The sequence below is a fragment of the Triticum dicoccoides genome, chromosome 1A (assembly GCF_002162155.2).
Source record: "Triticum dicoccoides isolate Atlit2015 ecotype Zavitan chromosome 1A, WEW_v2.0, whole genome shotgun sequence".
NCBI classification, from domain to species: Eukaryota; Viridiplantae; Streptophyta; class Magnoliopsida; order Poales; family Poaceae; genus Triticum; species Triticum dicoccoides.
Window position 1 is genome coordinate 595,802,469 of NC_041380.1, and position 16,569 is coordinate 595,819,037.

At 43.4% G+C, this 16,569-nt stretch overlaps 1 protein-coding gene across 1 annotated transcript; it reads left to right on the top strand.

Annotated features, from left to right (window-relative positions):
* The first annotated feature begins 7,594 nt into the window (after positions 1-7,594).
* LOC119356732 (proline-rich receptor-like protein kinase PERK2) lies at positions 7,595-8,643 on the top strand. Its single transcript, XM_037623714.1, has 2 exons — positions 7,595-8,219; positions 8,312-8,643. Exons 1-2 carry the CDS (start codon positions 7,595-7,597, stop codon positions 8,386-8,388), a joined length of 702 nt encoding a protein of 233 aa, XP_037479611.1. The 3' UTR covers positions 8,389-8,643.
* Positions 8,644-16,569: the final 7,926 nt, after the last annotated feature.

Consider the following 16,569-nt stretch of genomic DNA (forward strand, 5'->3'; position numbering starts at 1 on the left):
AGAGATCATGATGATGGAGATCATGGTGTCATGCCGGTGACAAGATGATCATGGAGCCCCAAGATGGAGATCAAAGGAGCTATATGATATTGGCCATATCATGTCACTATTTGATTGCATGTGATGTTTATCATGTTTATACATCTTGTTTACTTAGAATGACGGTAGTAAATAAGATGATCCCTCACTAAAAATTCAAGAAGGTGTTCCCCCTAACTGTGCACCGTTGCGACAGTTCGTTGTTTCGAAGCACCACGTGATGATCGGGTGTGATAGATTCTAACGTTCATATACAACGGGTGTAAGAAAGATTTACACACGCAAAACACTTAGGTTGACTTGACGAGCCTAGCATGTGTACAGACATGGCCTCGGAACACAAGAGACCGAAAGGTCGAGCATGAGTCGTATGGTAGATACGATCAACATGAAGATGTTCACCGATGTTGACTAGTCCGTCTCACGTGATGATCGGACACTGCCTAGTTGACTCGGATCATGTAATCACTTAGATGACTAGAGGGATGTCTATCTGAGTGGGAGTTCATAAGATGAACTTAATTATCCTGAACATAGTCAAAAAGGTCTTCACAAATTATGTCGTAGCTCGCGCTTCAGTTCTACTGTTTAGTTATGTTCCTAGAGAAAATTTAGTTGAAAGTTGATAGTAGCAATTATGCGGACTAGGTCCGTAAACTGAGGATTGTCCTCATTGCTTCATAGAAGGCTTATGTCCTTAATGCACCGCTCAGTGTACTGAACCTCGAACATTGTCTGTGGATGTTGCGAACATCTGACATACACATTTTGATAACTACGTGATAGTTCAGTTAAACGGTTTAGAGTTGAGGCACCAAAGACGTTTTGAAACGTCCGAAACATATGAGATGTTTCGAGGGCTGAAATTGGGATTTTAGGCTCATGCCCACGTCAAGAGGTATAAGACCTCCGACGATTTTCTTAGCCTGCAAACTAAGAGAAAAGCTCAATTGTTGTGCTTGTGCTCAGATTGTCTGAGTACAACAATCGCTTGAATCGAGTGGGAGTTGATCTTCCAGATGAAATAGTGATGGTTCTCCGAAGTCATTACCACCAAGCTGCTTGAGCTTCGTGATGAACTATAATATATCAGGGACATATATGATGATCCTTGAGATATTCGCGATGTTTGACACCGCGAAAGTAGAAATCAAGAAGGAGCATCAATTGTTGATGGTTGGTGAAACCACTAGTTTCAAGAAGGGCAAGAGAACAAAGGGGCACTTCATGAAACGGCAATTCAGCTGTTGCTCTAGTGAAGAAACCCAAGGTTGAACCCAAACCCGAGACTGAGTGCTTCTGTAATAAGGGGAATAGCCACTGGAGCAGAATTACCCTAGATACTTGGTAGATGAGAAGGCTGGCAAGGTCGATAGAAGTATATTGGATATACATTGTGTTGATGTGTACTTTACTAGTACTCCTAGTAGCACCAGGGTATTAGATATCGGTTCGGTTGCTAAGTGTTAGTAACTCGAAACAAAAGGCTACGGAATAAACGGAGACTAGCTAAAGGTGAGCTGACGATATGTGTTGGAAGTGTTTCCAATGTTGATATGATCAAGCATCACACGCTCCCTCTACCATCGAGATTGGTGTTTGCGTTGAGCATAGACATGATTGGATTATGTCTATCGCAATACGGTTATTCATTTAAGGAGAATAACGGTTACTCTGTTTATTTGAATAATACCTTCAATGGTCTTGCACCTAAAATGAATGGTTCATTGAATCTCGATCATAGTGATACACATGTTCATGCCAAAAGATATAAAGTAGTAATGATAGTACCACCTACTTGTGGCACTGCCACTTAAGTCATATCGGTATAAAACGCATGAAGAAGCTCCATGTTGATGGATCTTTGGGCTCACTCGTTTTTGAAAAGTTTGAGGCATGCGAACCATGTCTATTGGTGTATATGCATGAAGAAACTCCATGCAAATGGACCGTTTGGACTCACTTGATTTTTAATCACTTGAGACATGCAAATCATACCACATGGGCAAGATGACTGAAAGCCTCGTTTTTAGTAAAATGGAACTAGAAAGCAACTTGTTGGAAGTAATACATTTTGATGTGTGCAGTCCAATGAGTGCTGAGGCATGTAGTGGATATCGTTATGTTCTTACTTCACAGATGATTTGAGTAGATGTTGAGTATATTTACTTGATGAATCACGAGTCTGAATTATTGAAAGGTTCAAGTAATTTCAGGGTGAAGTTGAAAGATCGTCGTGACAAGAGGATAAAATATCTATGATATGATCATAGAGATGAATATCTGAATTACGAGTTTGGCACAGAATTAAGACATTGTGGAAATTGTTTCACAACTAATACAGCCTGGAACACCATAGTGTGATGGTGTGTCCGAACATCATAACTGCACCCTATTGGATATGATGCATACCATGATGTCTCTTATCGAATTACCACGATAGTTTATGGGTTAGGCATTAGAGACAACCACATTCACTTTAATAGGGCACCACGTAATTCCAATGAGATGACACCGTATGTACTATGGTTTAGAGAAACCTAAGCTGTCATTTCTTAAAAGTTTGGGGCTACGATGCTTATGTGAAAAAGTTTCAGGCTGATAAGCTCGAACCCAAAGCGGATAAATGCATCTTCATAGGACACCCAAAACAGTTGGGTATACCTCCTGTCTCAGATCCGAAAGCAATAAGGGATTGTTTCTAGAATCGGGTCCTTTTTCGAGGAAAAGTTTCTCTCGAAAGAATTGAGTGGGAGGATGGTGAAGACTTGATGAGGTTATTGAACCGTCACTTCAACTAGTGTATAGCAGGGCACAAAGAGTTGTTCCTGTGGCACCTACACCAATTGAAGTGGAAGCTTATGATAGTGATCATGAAACTTCAGATCAAGTCACTACCAAACCTCGTGGGATGACAAGGATGCGTACTACTTCAGAGTGGTACGTAATCCTGTCTTGGAAGTCATGTTGCTAGACAACAATGAACCTACGAGCTATGGAGAAGCGATGGTGGGCCCGGATTCCAATAAATGGCTCGAGGCCATAAAATCCGAGAGAGGATCCATGTATGAAAACAAAGTGTAGACTTTGGCAGAACAGCTCGATGGTCGTAAGGCTGTTGAGTGCAGATGGATTTTAAAAGGAAGACGGACAATGATGGTAAATGTCACCATTAAGAAAGCTCGACTTGTCGTTAAGATGTTTTCCGACAAGTTCAAGGAGTTGACTACGATGAGACTTTCTCACTCGTAGCGATGCTAAGAGTCTGTTGGAATTATATTAGCGATTACTGCATTATTTATGAAATCTTGCAGATAGGATGTCAAAACATTGTTTCCTCGACGTTTTTTTAGGAAAGGTTGTATGTGATACAAACCGGAAGGTTTTGTCAATCCTGAAAGATGCTAATAAGTATGCAAAGCTCCAGCTGTCCTTCTAGGGACTGGAGTAAGCATCTCGGAGTTGGAATGTATGCTTTGATAAGATGATCAAAGTTTTGGGTGTATACAAAGTTTATGAGAAACTTGTATTTCCAAAGAAGTGAGTGGGAGCACTATAGAATTTCTGATAAGTATATGTTGACATATTGTTGATCAGAAATGACGTAGAATTTCTGGAAAGCATATAGGGTTATTTGGAAAGTATTTTTCGATGGAAAGCCTGGATTAAGCTACTTGAACGTTGAGCATCAAGATCTATAAGGATAGATCAAAACGCTTAATGGTACTTTCAAATGAGCACATACCTTGACATGATCTTGAAAGTGTTCAAGATGGATCAGTCAAAGAAGGAGTTCTTGCCTGAGTTGTAAGGTATGAAGTTAAGACTTAAACCTCGACCACGGCAAAATAGAGAGAAAAGACGAAGGTCGTCCCCTATGCTTAAGACATAGGCTCTACAGTATGCTATGCTGTGTACCGCACCTGAAGTGTGCCTTGCCATGAGTCAGTCAAGGGGTACAAGAGTGATCCAAAAATAGATCACAGGACAGCGGTCAAAGTTATCCTTAGTAACTAGTGGACTAAGGAATTTTCTCAATTATGGAGGTGGTGAAAGAGTTCGTCGTAAAGGGTTACGTCGATGCAAGCTTAACACCTATCCGGATAGCTCTGAGTAGAGATACCGGATACGTATAATGAAGCAACAATTTAGAATAGCTCCAAGTAGAACAGTTATTTGAAATGGCTCCAAATATAGCGTAGTAGCTGCATCTACAAGATGACATAGAGATTTGCGAAGTGCATACGGATCTGAATGTTGCAGACCCGTTGACTAAAACCTCTCTCACAAGCAACATGATCAAACCCAGAATACATTGAGTGTTAATCACATAGTGATGTGAACTAGATTATTGACTATAGTAAACTCTTTGGATGTTGGTCACATGGCGATGTGACCTGTGAGTGTTAATCACATGGCGATGTGAACTAGATTATTGACTCTAGTGCAAGTGGGAGACTGTTGGAAATATGCCCTAGAGGCAATAATAAATTAGTTATTATTATATTTCCTTATTCATGATAATCGTTTATTATCCATGCTAGAATTGTATTGATAGGAAACTCAGATACATGTGTGGATACATAGACACACCATGTCCCTAGTAAGTCTCTAGTTGACTAGCTTGTTGATCAATAGATGGTTACGGTTTCCTGACCATGGACATTGGATGTCATTGATAACGGGATCACATCATTAGGAGAATGATGTGATGGACAAGACCCAATCCTAAGCATAGCACAAGATCGTGTAGTTCATATGCTAAAGCTTTTCTAATGTCAAGTATCATTTCCTTAGACCATGAGATTGTGCAACTCCCGGATACCGTAGGAATACTTTGGGTGTGCCAAACGTCACAACGTAACTGGGTGGCTATAAAGGTGCACTACGGGTATCTCCGAAAGTGTCTGTTGGGTTGGCACGAATCGAGACTGGGATTTGTCACTCCGTGTGACGGAGAGGTATCTCTGGGCCCACTCGGTAGGACATCATCATAATGTGCACAATGTGATCAAGGAGTTGATCATGGGATGATGTGTTACGGAACGAGTAAAGAGACTTGCCGTAACGAGATTGAACAAGGTATCGGGATACTGACGACCGAATCTCGGGCAAGTATCGTACCGATAGACAAAAGGGAATTGTATACGGGATTGATTAAGTTCTTGACATAGTGGTTCATCCGATGAGATCATCGTGGAACATGTGGGAGCCAACATGGGTATCCAGATCCCACTGTTGGTTATTGACCAGAGAACGTCTCGGTCATGTCTGCATGTCTCCCGAACCCGTAGGGTCTACACACTTAAGGTTCGATGACGCTAGGGTTATAAAGGAAGTTTGTATGTGGTTACCGAATGTTGTTCGGAGTCCTGGATGAGATCCCGGACGTTACGAGGAGTTCCGGAATGGTCCGGAGATAAAGATTTATATATGGGAAGTCCTGTTTTGGGTTTCGGGGTTTATCGGTAATGTACCGGGACCACCGGAGGGGTCCGGGGGTCCACCGGGGGGGCCATGGGCCCCAGAGGCATACATGGGCCAAGTGTGAGAAGGCACCAGCCCCTAGGTGGGCTGGGGCGCCTCCCACTAAGGCCCATGCGCCTAGAAGGGGAGAGGGGGCAAACCATAAGGGCAGATGGGCCCTAAGGCCCATACTCCCTGCGCCTCCCTCTCCTCCCCCCTTGTGGCCGCCACCCATAGATGGGTTTGGGGCTGCCGCCCCTCTAGGGGTGGGAACCCTAGAGGGGGCGCACCCTCCTCCCCTTCCCCTATATATATGAGGCCTAGGGGCTGCCCAAGACACGCGATCTGATCTCTGCCTGTTGGTGCAGCCCTCCCTCTCTTTCTCCTCATATCTCGCGGTGCTTGGCGAAGCCCTGCAGGATTGCCACGCTCCTCCATCACCACCACGCCATTGTGCTGCTGCTGGATGGAGTCTTCCTCAACCTCTCCCTCTCTCCTTGCTGGATCAAGACATGGGAGACGTCACCGGGTTGTACGTGTGTTGAACGCGGAGGGGCCGTCCGTTCGGCACTAGGATCATCGGTGATTTGGATCACGACAAGTACGACTCCATCAACCCCGTTCTCTTGAACGCTTCCGCATAGTGATCTACAAGGGTATGTAGATGCACTCTCCTTCCCCTCGTTGCTAGATTACTCCATAGATTGATCTTGGTGACACGTAGGAAAATTTTGAATTTATGCTACGTTCCCCAACACTATAGTGGGTGCATGAAGGAGGAGACCGAGTAGTTACCTGAACCACGGTCGAGCCACCTCCTGCTATGCGGTGCTTCTGCTCGGGCTGTTGGTGGTGCCCACAGGTGACTGGAACTAGAAGACTTGAGTGTTGTTTCGAATCAAAATTTTCTTTTGGCTTGCTCTCCAAGATCAGTGCTGGACTGGCGAGTGAGTGCAGAGGTGTGGGCTACCAGATACACCCCTCTTTGTTCTTTATGACCTCGAGCCCGAGACCATGCATCACTTGCTTTGTGGGCTGTTCATTCTCGCGGTAGGTGTGGCATGAGAACCTATTGTGGTGGGTGACGACTCGATGCCGAGCGCGAACAACAACTTCCTCGACTGGTGGGCGGCATCATATGCCATGGTTCTTATCGGGCAGCATCAAAGCATAACTCCATGATGGTCCTCATGGAATGGTGGCTTTGGAAGGCCCGAAATGCTTGCGTCTTTGAGGCTGATCAATCATTGGTCTCTCAGCTTACCATGACAATTGGAGATGAAGCAAAGTCCTGGGCGCCCGTCGGAGCTCCTGGGCTAGATACATTGCTGCCTGAACGTAGCCTAGATTCACCGTGCAACCGTCTTGGTCGCTTTTCGGTGCATGATCAAGCCATTGCACTGTGTACGAGTGATTGATGCGCGAGATCAATGAAATGATTTTTAGAAAAAGCCTATCAATGAATGATATGCAAGTCCTTGCGTATTCAAGAAAGTAGATACATTATCAGCCGAAAAATAACCCGAATAGTATATGTATGTATGCCCTTGTACTTATCCAAAAAAAAGTATGTCCTTGGTACTTTTCCAAGAACTCCGGCCTCCGGTACTGTTTTTCAACGTGGGCATGCATGTACAATTTGCAATTCAACTCCGATCCATGTCGTTCGATTTGTGCTGTCTTTGTTCTAACAAACAATATTATATCCCGTGAGTTCCAAATTCAAAAAGAAATGATGTTTTTTAAAAGGATGAATGGAAATAATAACCAGTTAAAAAAGATTTCAAAACAATACCAGTTTAAAAAAGGAAAAAAGAGAATCTTATCCACCTCAACGTGTGTAGGATGCAAATGGTCTTGTTTGAACCTCCAGCTCTATCTGCATAGAGAGGACGTCGTACAGAAGGAAACCTGCACAACCCAAACAGACCTCAATCTAGTTGGATAAAAATATTCAAATGGTTAGAAAAATATTCAAACTTGTCTATCTCTAACGCGCCCTGCCGACGCAGCCGGAGCAGTATAAATAGTTGGGCAAACATACGAATGCCATCCATCCATATCAACGCATCCTCCCCTCACGCAAACAATGGCGCGCTCCAAGTACACCGTGGCCGTGCTCTTCGCCCTGCTGGCCATGGCGGCGACGCTGCAGCCCTCCGAGGCGAGGGTCCAGCCGACCGCCGCCGCAAACCAAGAAGAAGCCACAGCCACCACCACGGCCAATGGAGGCTCCCCGTCTCTTCCCGGGCTGCCGTTGCCTCAGATCCCCGGCATGCGTAGCCTACCACCGATATTCCGATCCCTATTCCCACCACTGCCCCAGATCCCGGGCCTGCCGCCGCTATTCGGGCCGCTCCCTGGTGGTGCACCGGGCGCCCCTCCATCCCCTGCACTGCCTAGCCTCCCACACCTCCCACTTCCCACCGGCTGGCCAAGCCCGCCGCCGCCAAAGGAGTGCCTCACACCATTGACGAGCATGATACCGTGCATGGACTACCTCACCAACATCACGGTGTTCTCGCCACCGGACGCGTGCTGCGACGGCCTCAAGTCGGTCGTCAGCACCGCGCCGATCTGCCTCTGCCACGGCCTCAACAACAACGGCGGCATGAGCAAGCTCTTCCCCAAGCCCATAGATCCGATCCGCATGATCATCCTCCCGGTTAGGTGTGGTGCCATGATACCCATCCAGACGATCTTCTCCTGCGGCAGTAAGTTACTAACCTTGTTCTGTGTGTTTTTCTTCATATGTGCAGCTTCTTTGAAGGAGATTGATTAACTTGCATTGGTTTTGATTTGTCAGCCCAACCCTTGCCGCCGTTGATGCCTCCTGCCACGACTCCGGCGCCTCACGCTGCTTCCCCCGCGCCATCACCATAGGAGCAAAAGGATGCGCAGATCACCGATGCTTTTGTTAGATTATATATCGTTTAAGTTGGTTTTGTTTAGGTAGGATCAGAGAAAGATACCAGCTATCGTTTAGGGGTTTAGGACGTCTCTCATATGTAGTTCCTAGTGCTACTTTAGTTACCATATATAAGTATACAGTCATGTAAGATCTCCGTCGCATTATTTAATAGTTGTCAATGGATAATATTATACTGATCGATGCATGCTTGGTGATTCAGGTCGTTATTTCTGTATTGTTTACTTGTGTGATGACCCAGAATTAATCGATCTGATCTATATGCGTGCCTGCTTGCTGGCTCCGTTGGTATTGGTACATGAAAGCTTTGTAGATGTATGACTCAACTTTTGCTACCTCTGTTATCCTGCGAAATCAGACGGGCGGTTTACAGAGCATTACGGGCTGTTTAAACCACTCCGTAATACCCTGTAAAAATGTTACGTGCGTGTAGCATTGCTCGTTATCCTGGCAGCTCTAAATCTGTCGCCAGCTAGACACAAATAAAGATTTTTATAGGAGTTTTCAGAAATCAGAAGCACACATGCTTACGTAGCCAAGAATTGCTACACAACATAGCTGGACTCCATGAATTCTACATGCTTGATCATGAGAGCAGAGGGAAACAAAGCAGAGCAAGAGAGGGAAAGAGTAGAGGGACCCAAAGCAGAGTAGGATAGGGAAAGGAAAAACCTAGAGGGGTAAAGAGAGTAAGGCAGACAACCACCCTCCCTAACCTAGCAACGCCCTTCTTAGTCAACACCAAGTGCCTCTTTGTCATCGGCATCAATCGATGTAGAGCCTGGGGGTTTACCCTCATTTTCCAAAAGAAAACGAGGAACTAGAATGGGAAGAGGAACATCGTCGACTGACCCCAAAGGATGAAGTTTACTTAGTTTTCTTTGAGTCGGAAAATGCAAAAGAAGAGCACAAACAAATTGAGGATATGTATGTAATGATTTGTGCTACTACTATGCTTCCTAGCAGTTGTTGCACAATCAGTGCCAGTTATGGACTCATGGTACGGGGATTCAGGTGCTAGGAACATGCATAAAATAGCCCAATTCAAAACAATAACGACATGTTGAATGTCATTGCATATAAGCAACAGTTGAATAACTTAACTGGTGATTTGACGAAAAAGAAACTCGGACTATTACAACATCGAAATAACTTTTTTTTAAATAACCGCTCACTTCTTTAAGATAACAAACATGACGAACCAAAAACGAGCAACAATCTGAACACAACACTACTACTTTCATGCTTTTGAATGTGCTAGCATTGGTAAGACGACTAAATTTCTTTAAAATGAACACTTTTCATTCGACAAATGCCGAGAAAACTGCCCACTGAAACAAGTCTCGCTAACAAAGGAAAAATACAGTTCCAAAGATTTAGCCACTAAAAAGTGGCATAAAAGTCGCTCCCATCACAACATCATCCCGAATTTCCGGGTTCCAGACTCATGACATCATGGTTGAAGAAAACTAGTGACCAATTCCAAGAACAAAAGCAAATGATATGTCTCCAAGCCTCCCAATCCAAATGCATCCAAGTGGAAAACACCGTAGACATTCCATATACCGCAATCATTCATTCTTTTGATTCCTCGCCATTGCCACCATTGTAGCCCGCCACCGTCCCCAACCGACAACGCCGCCGATCATGCCGCCATCGGATGCCGCCCCGGTACATGCAACTCCTCCGGGCATACACATTGCGTTTTATGTATTCAATGAAATGCCCAGGTAGTTTATTTATTCTTTAGTTCCTCTGTAGGCAAACGATGGATTCGTCGTCGGATGCTTAATAACAAGGACCTTAACAAATTCATATAGAGAGTTTATCGATTTGTCAGATACAGACGACAAAGATGTTGAAATGATGATAATGATGAGCATGGAGGAAGAATTAGAGAAGCAGGAGAAGCATGTGTTGAACTTCAAGGGTAGGAGAGTTTTTCCTCGGGATAGGATCACCGGTGCAAAGCTTGTCTACAAGGGCTACTTCAAACCGGGCCCAACAATTGCCTGAATCCGGATGAGAGAGACCACATGCCTGAATACCATGCTGCAATTTGCATGCAACTTGGTGAAGGTGTTTGGAGCGGATTATCTAAGAGAACCAACTATTGAGGACACAAAAAGGTTGATAGCAACAATTGGAGCGGCAAGTTGTTTTCCAGATATGCTCAATTCAGTTGATTGTGTGCATTTTCAATGTAATAACTACGCCCAAAGGTTTGTGCAGGCAGTACCAAGGTCACACCAAAGAGGTCACCATCATACTTGAAGTGGCATTGAAGAACTTGTGGATTTGCCATGCTTTTTTGGCATGCTACAACGATCTCCTTTGTCAAAATACTTTATGATGGGGAGACTCTGCCATGCAACAACACTGTCAACAGGCACAACTACACCATGGGGTACTACCTTGCCGATGGTATCTTTCCTGAATGACAGCGTTTGTGAAGACCATATCTCAATCTCAATGGTAGGAAACAATTTTTCTTTGCATAAATTCAAGAATGTGCTCTGCAGGATGTGGAGAGGGAATTCAGAGTGCTCCAAGCCCATTGGGGTATTAGTCGTGGACCTGCAATGATGTGGGAACCGAAGACAGTTTGGCAGCTCATGACATGTTGTGTAATCTTGTACAACATGATTGTGGAGGATGAGGGCGAAAGGGAAGCACACACACATGATTTTGAGAAGCCCGGAGCTTAGGTCCGCTTCTCGGAACAAGTGGCAGAGCATGTTTTCAACTTTCTTGAGATGCATCAACAACTTCGAGATCAACAGATGCACATGCAAGTTCTCAATGATCTTGTGGATCGTATGTGGATCCACGCTGGAAACCAATGAACTATGTATTTTATGTTTCAACTATGGACTGTAAACAAATTTTATGTTTGAACTATGTATTTTTATGTATGAATAAGTTTTATTTGTGTGAGATATTCATTTTTGTGTGTGTAAGGATCTGACATGCATGTGTTTGCATGGATTTGAGATTTCAAACGTGTTGGTTGTGGTTACAAATGAGGACAAAGTAGGGGCGGATTGGTGCTATTCTCAAACACGCTAATGATCGACATGCGTGTCTTTGCATGGTTTTGAGGTTTCAAAAGTGGTGGTTGTGGTTACAAAGGAGGACAAAGTGGGGGCAGACTGGTGTTGTGCGGACGCGCCCGGACGTATATGAGCCTGGATTTGCCCGGTCCGGTTGTAGATGCTCTTAGGATATGGCGAATAGCATCATCCAAGTCTGCATTGTCTTTCTCCCCGTACAAGTCTGCCTGCTCATGATGATGGCAACACCACCAGCACACGTAGCTGGCATGCTTACTGGATACAATCTAGTTTGCTGTCGTAGAAACATCTACCGTTGTGAGTTTGGTGTTGCAGTGGTCAATAGATTCGCAATCTCTACTGAACCTTGATATGTGGTTTGATTCTCCACCAAGTAATAAGCTAGGTCATATAAAACATGCTTCTGACATGGTTTTAATGTGTAATATGTGCTGCTACATTCAAGACATATTGTTGGATGAGATATTTATCTAGAAAAAACATGGGAGGAGATTGTTATCTATAATGTTTAGAATATCTTGGAAAGAGATTTAAAATATAAACAAGATGTAGGGCCATTACCCTTCTAGGGGCCAGGAAGTAAATCACCGTGTCACTAGTCAATCCTTCGGGCAGTACCCCCTTTCTATTTCTCTTCAGAACTCCTCGTTAGATTGTAAGATCGGTTGTGAATCTATTGCGGCATATGGCTTTCCAAATCTCCATGTGAATGCCTAAATCTTGTTATGTTGTTGGTTTTGTGTTAGATAGGATGGTGCAGGCTCTAGATTGAGTTGTACGAGTACAACACTCTAGAACTTTATATTTACTTACACTATACTCTTGAGAAACCTCTATTGAGAAATTTGTTAGTCAATACACTTTCATTATTTAATTACATAGATACCTGATACTAACATGGACAGAGATGCATATGTATTCACTATAATTCATTTAAGTGATAAGTTAATTTGCACAAGCTTCAGTTTTTTCATCTTTTTTTCCTGTCTTGCAGATACTACATTTAAAGAATATTTTTTGAGAGATAATATCTGAAAAGATAAACAATATTTATACTATAATGTATTACTTGAAATTACTGTAATGATAAATGTTGAAATTTGTATAACATCGACATAATATTTAGCAACAACGGTATTTGATTAATTTTTCTAAGTGTAATATATGTATGTCATGTAATATACATACCTTGGAACCCGGGATTTGTTAAGTCACAAAATGGACTAACTCTGTCGCTATCGGTCTGCGGCTGAAGTTGTTATGGTATCAACTCTAATGCCTCTTTTATTCCAGAGACGGGAGAAAGCAACATTTGTGTCGTAGTCAGCAGGGCCGTACCTAGAAAATCAGAGGCCCTGTGCGAATCAAAATTTAGGCCCCGATATTTGAAAGGGCAGATTAAAATGTATAATGTGTTCTCGTTGCAGCAATATAATGTTCATGTAGAATTACACCACCAGATGCACATGTTCAAGAAATAATTACACCACTGGATGTACTAGTCTACTTATAAACTAATAAAAGAATAGGGTGCTAAGAACTGCCACAGCCTTACCAGGACTCTGTAGTTTTAGATCATAGGAGACTACAAATGAAGCTCGGATGGTTCATTGTAGGTCAGTGACAAAGCAGTGCAAGGGGCAACACCAGTCGCTACAGGGTTCTAAATGATGCACAAGAGCACATGAGGATTGAGGAAAACTCCCCAATATATAGAAGATTGGAGTACATGACCACGCCAGTTTGCTGCCACTAATGCCTTTCTTTTGGGAAATCGTGAAGCATTAGTCCCGAGGAGAACTGGAAAAGAATCAAGATGGGGAGGAAACATGGGTCCATGAGTTAATTTGGGGCCTGTAAAATTGATTTTTTTGGAATAGAGAGAGAGGTGATGGATTGGAGGGAGAAGCAGCTGCCTCGGGGTCCGACATTTCCATCATTTTTACTCCAATTAATGCTCTGTTTAACACCTTAATTACCTGCAGCCGAGGGCCCTTCAATTTTTGGGGCCCTCTTCAACCGCTCCGGTTGCACCTGCTGACATACGGCCCTGGTAGTCAGGGAGGGACCACAGAGGGAGGGCAAGTGTTTGTCTTTGCATTCAAGCATATCAATACTACATGTTCATCAGTGGAAGAAGCATAAGCCACAACAGCTTTGATGAAACTTAAAGAACTGGTCGTTGTGTACAGCGCCCCTGTGATTTATGAGCTAGACTATTATGCTATCAGACGAGAGCTCCAGACTGACGAAGCGAACCGGTCTGTGTGTTTTTTCCCTTCTGGCAGACAACCTTGTCATTCTTCTTGTCTTTCCAGATTAGTGTAGCAAGGAAAAAAAAGCAAATGTCCTACCCCATGAACTTGCCGCCAAGGATAGGATAACCGGTGACACTTCCCCGATATCTAATATCTCTGTCAGTCTTAGGAAGTTGATGGTCTCGGAATGTAACCATGTCAGTGAGTAATATATCTGCTCGTTGACCTAAAAAATGGACCAGATCTTGAAGACTAGAGAAATGAATATTCGCCAAAATTCCAAGAAATCTTGAGTAGTTTATGATAATTTTTTGCATTATAGCAAGTGTATTTTTATCTAGTCCTCTGAATCTCGCAATAGACACCACCTCCATCTTCTCATTGGTATTTGTTTACAAATTGACAAGTTCCTCCCACTTTTCTGAGGTGCCTATTTACATATTGACAAGCTCCTTCTATTGGCCATCAATACCCACAAGGCAGTTGTCTCCACATATATGAGCGACATCCATTTTTTTTTATTTTTTTGCGGGAAAACTTTCAATATGTTCATCTTTTATCATGGCAGTACAACGAACACTAGAAATAATAAAAATGACATCCAGATCCGTAGTCCACCTAGCGACGACTACAATCATTGAAGCGAGCCGAAGACGCGCCGCTGTCATCACCCCTCCCTCGCCGGAGTCTGGAACAACTTGTTGTAGTAGACAGTCGGGAAGTCGTCGTGCTAAGGCCCCGTAGGACCAACGCATCAGAACAACAACCGCCGCTGATGAAGAATAACGTAGATCGAAAGGATGCAACCTGAAGACACACGAACATAGACAAACCACAACCAGATCCGAGCAAAACCACCGAGGATAGATCCGCCGGAGACACACCTTCACACGCCCACCAACGATGCTAGACGCACCACCAGAACGGGGACTAGGTGGGGAGACCTTTATTCCTTCTTCAGGGAGCCCCCGCCGTCTCGTTTTCTTGACTATGACACAAACCCTAACAAATCTCGAAGGAACGACTAACAATGGAGCCCTCCCGCCGGTCCTTGCCAGGATCCATCGCGCCCCCATGGCCCTAGGGCCACCGGAGACGAGGCGGACCTGCGGCGGAGCCGGCGAGAGGCACGAACCCTAGCTTTTCTTGGAGGAGGAGGCGGCGGCTATTGATCTTTCCAAACCGACCAACCAACAAAACTCCGGTGATGATTAATAGCAATAATACTAGAACTAGATTGTATTCATCAGTCTAGAAAGTTTATGTGCAAGGGATTTTTTTACCAAACTCCGGTGGGAAATGACATCCTGAACCCTTTCATAATTCGAAATAGAACTATTATATAGTGGGTGATGATTGGAGCAAAAGGAAGGAAAATACTAACAAAATATAGACTATGCTCTGGGAGAATTGTGGCAACCACTGGATGGATGCATGGTCGTTTAATTTCTGACGATAAATTGCAATGACTCAATAATGTACTATACAATGTGGTAGTCATGACCATGTTCACAGCTGTTGGAGTCATCAGCGCGGTCTCGTTCATGTGGAAGGTTGTGGTTAATGCTGGACAATTGAAGCAATTTTGGGACCACGTCGTTGACTGGATTTGAAAATCCCTTGGTCTCATATATATACTTCTGATTCATATTTCCTACAACAATATCCTCTCATCTCTAGTTTATAAGAGGCGCACACACATTTGGAGGTTCAACTTTGATCATCTAGTTATTTCTACTAATATAAAAAGCATCATTTTTGCTTGACTCAAAACATACTAACCGCTCAACCATCCATGTCTAATGGTCCAGATTGATTCCATGTTAAGCGCATCAAGACACACTTAATACCACTAGACTCGCTGCAAATCACCCACCATTGCCATTAGTTATAAAGGCTTGCGCCGTCACCAGCTCCTTCAGAATCGCATGCTGATGCACCCCTCAAAAACATGTGTTGCATGTGTTTTATTTAACCCAAAAAAATATGGCTTATATATTAGTATAGCGTAACATTATGCAATTGAAATCCCAATTGAAAAAGGTTTTGAACGGTATAATTATTATGGCCGCATAACTCATATATTATTGGTCTAGTTGGGGCCAAAGTTAAATCTCGGAACAATATGCGCGTTATAAAATGGGAAGGAGGTAATTGTATTGCCTTTGGTTATGTGTTACAAGTTACAACAAAGAGGCCAAATATTTTTTTTCTCAAAAAGGAAGGGCTCAAATAATGTAAGTGGTTTTCAACATTTTACTCAAAAGAATTTGATTACACTAAACTACCTCAGACTCCATTAGGGCCTCCCGCATCAAGCCAAAGAAAAGAAAGATTAATGTGGTAGGGAACACATCAGCATAGTTCAAGAAGACATCTTCTTAGGAAAAAGTAGCCATACCATATCTAGCTTGAGAGACTTGTTTAGAAATATCATAACAATTGCCAAGCTCCATACCACATCATTCTAGGTGCCAGGACAATGCACAAAAAGCCAAATTCCAAACAATAACAATATGATAAACTTAATGGGTCTGTCTAGGACACATCTAGATGTGACATAACTATGTCACATCTAAGTTGTTTTTTGTTTGTTAGTTGTTTTCTTCTTTGTTTGTTGTTTTCTGTTTTGGGTTGACCAGACTCCAGAGGCAACACAGAGCCAGCGTCGCTCAAGCAGGTCATCGCTCTATTTGGGCAGGCCCATGAACCCACGACCGCATCAATGAGTGTGTACGTGTGTTAGAAAAAAATGTGTGTTACAAAATAAAATACAATTTGTTTACTCACACGAGTGTGTACG

Excerpts from the sequence above, each read along its gene's own strand:
- LOC119356732 (XM_037623714.1), top strand. The coding sequence starts at position 7,595 with ATGGCGCGCTCCAAGTACACCGTGGCCGTGCTCTTCGCCCTGCTGGCC. Across the intron at positions 8,220-8,311 it reads GACGATCTTCTCCTGCGGCA|CCCAACCCTTGCCGCCGTTG; the intron begins GTAAGTTACTAA and ends TTGATTTGTCAG.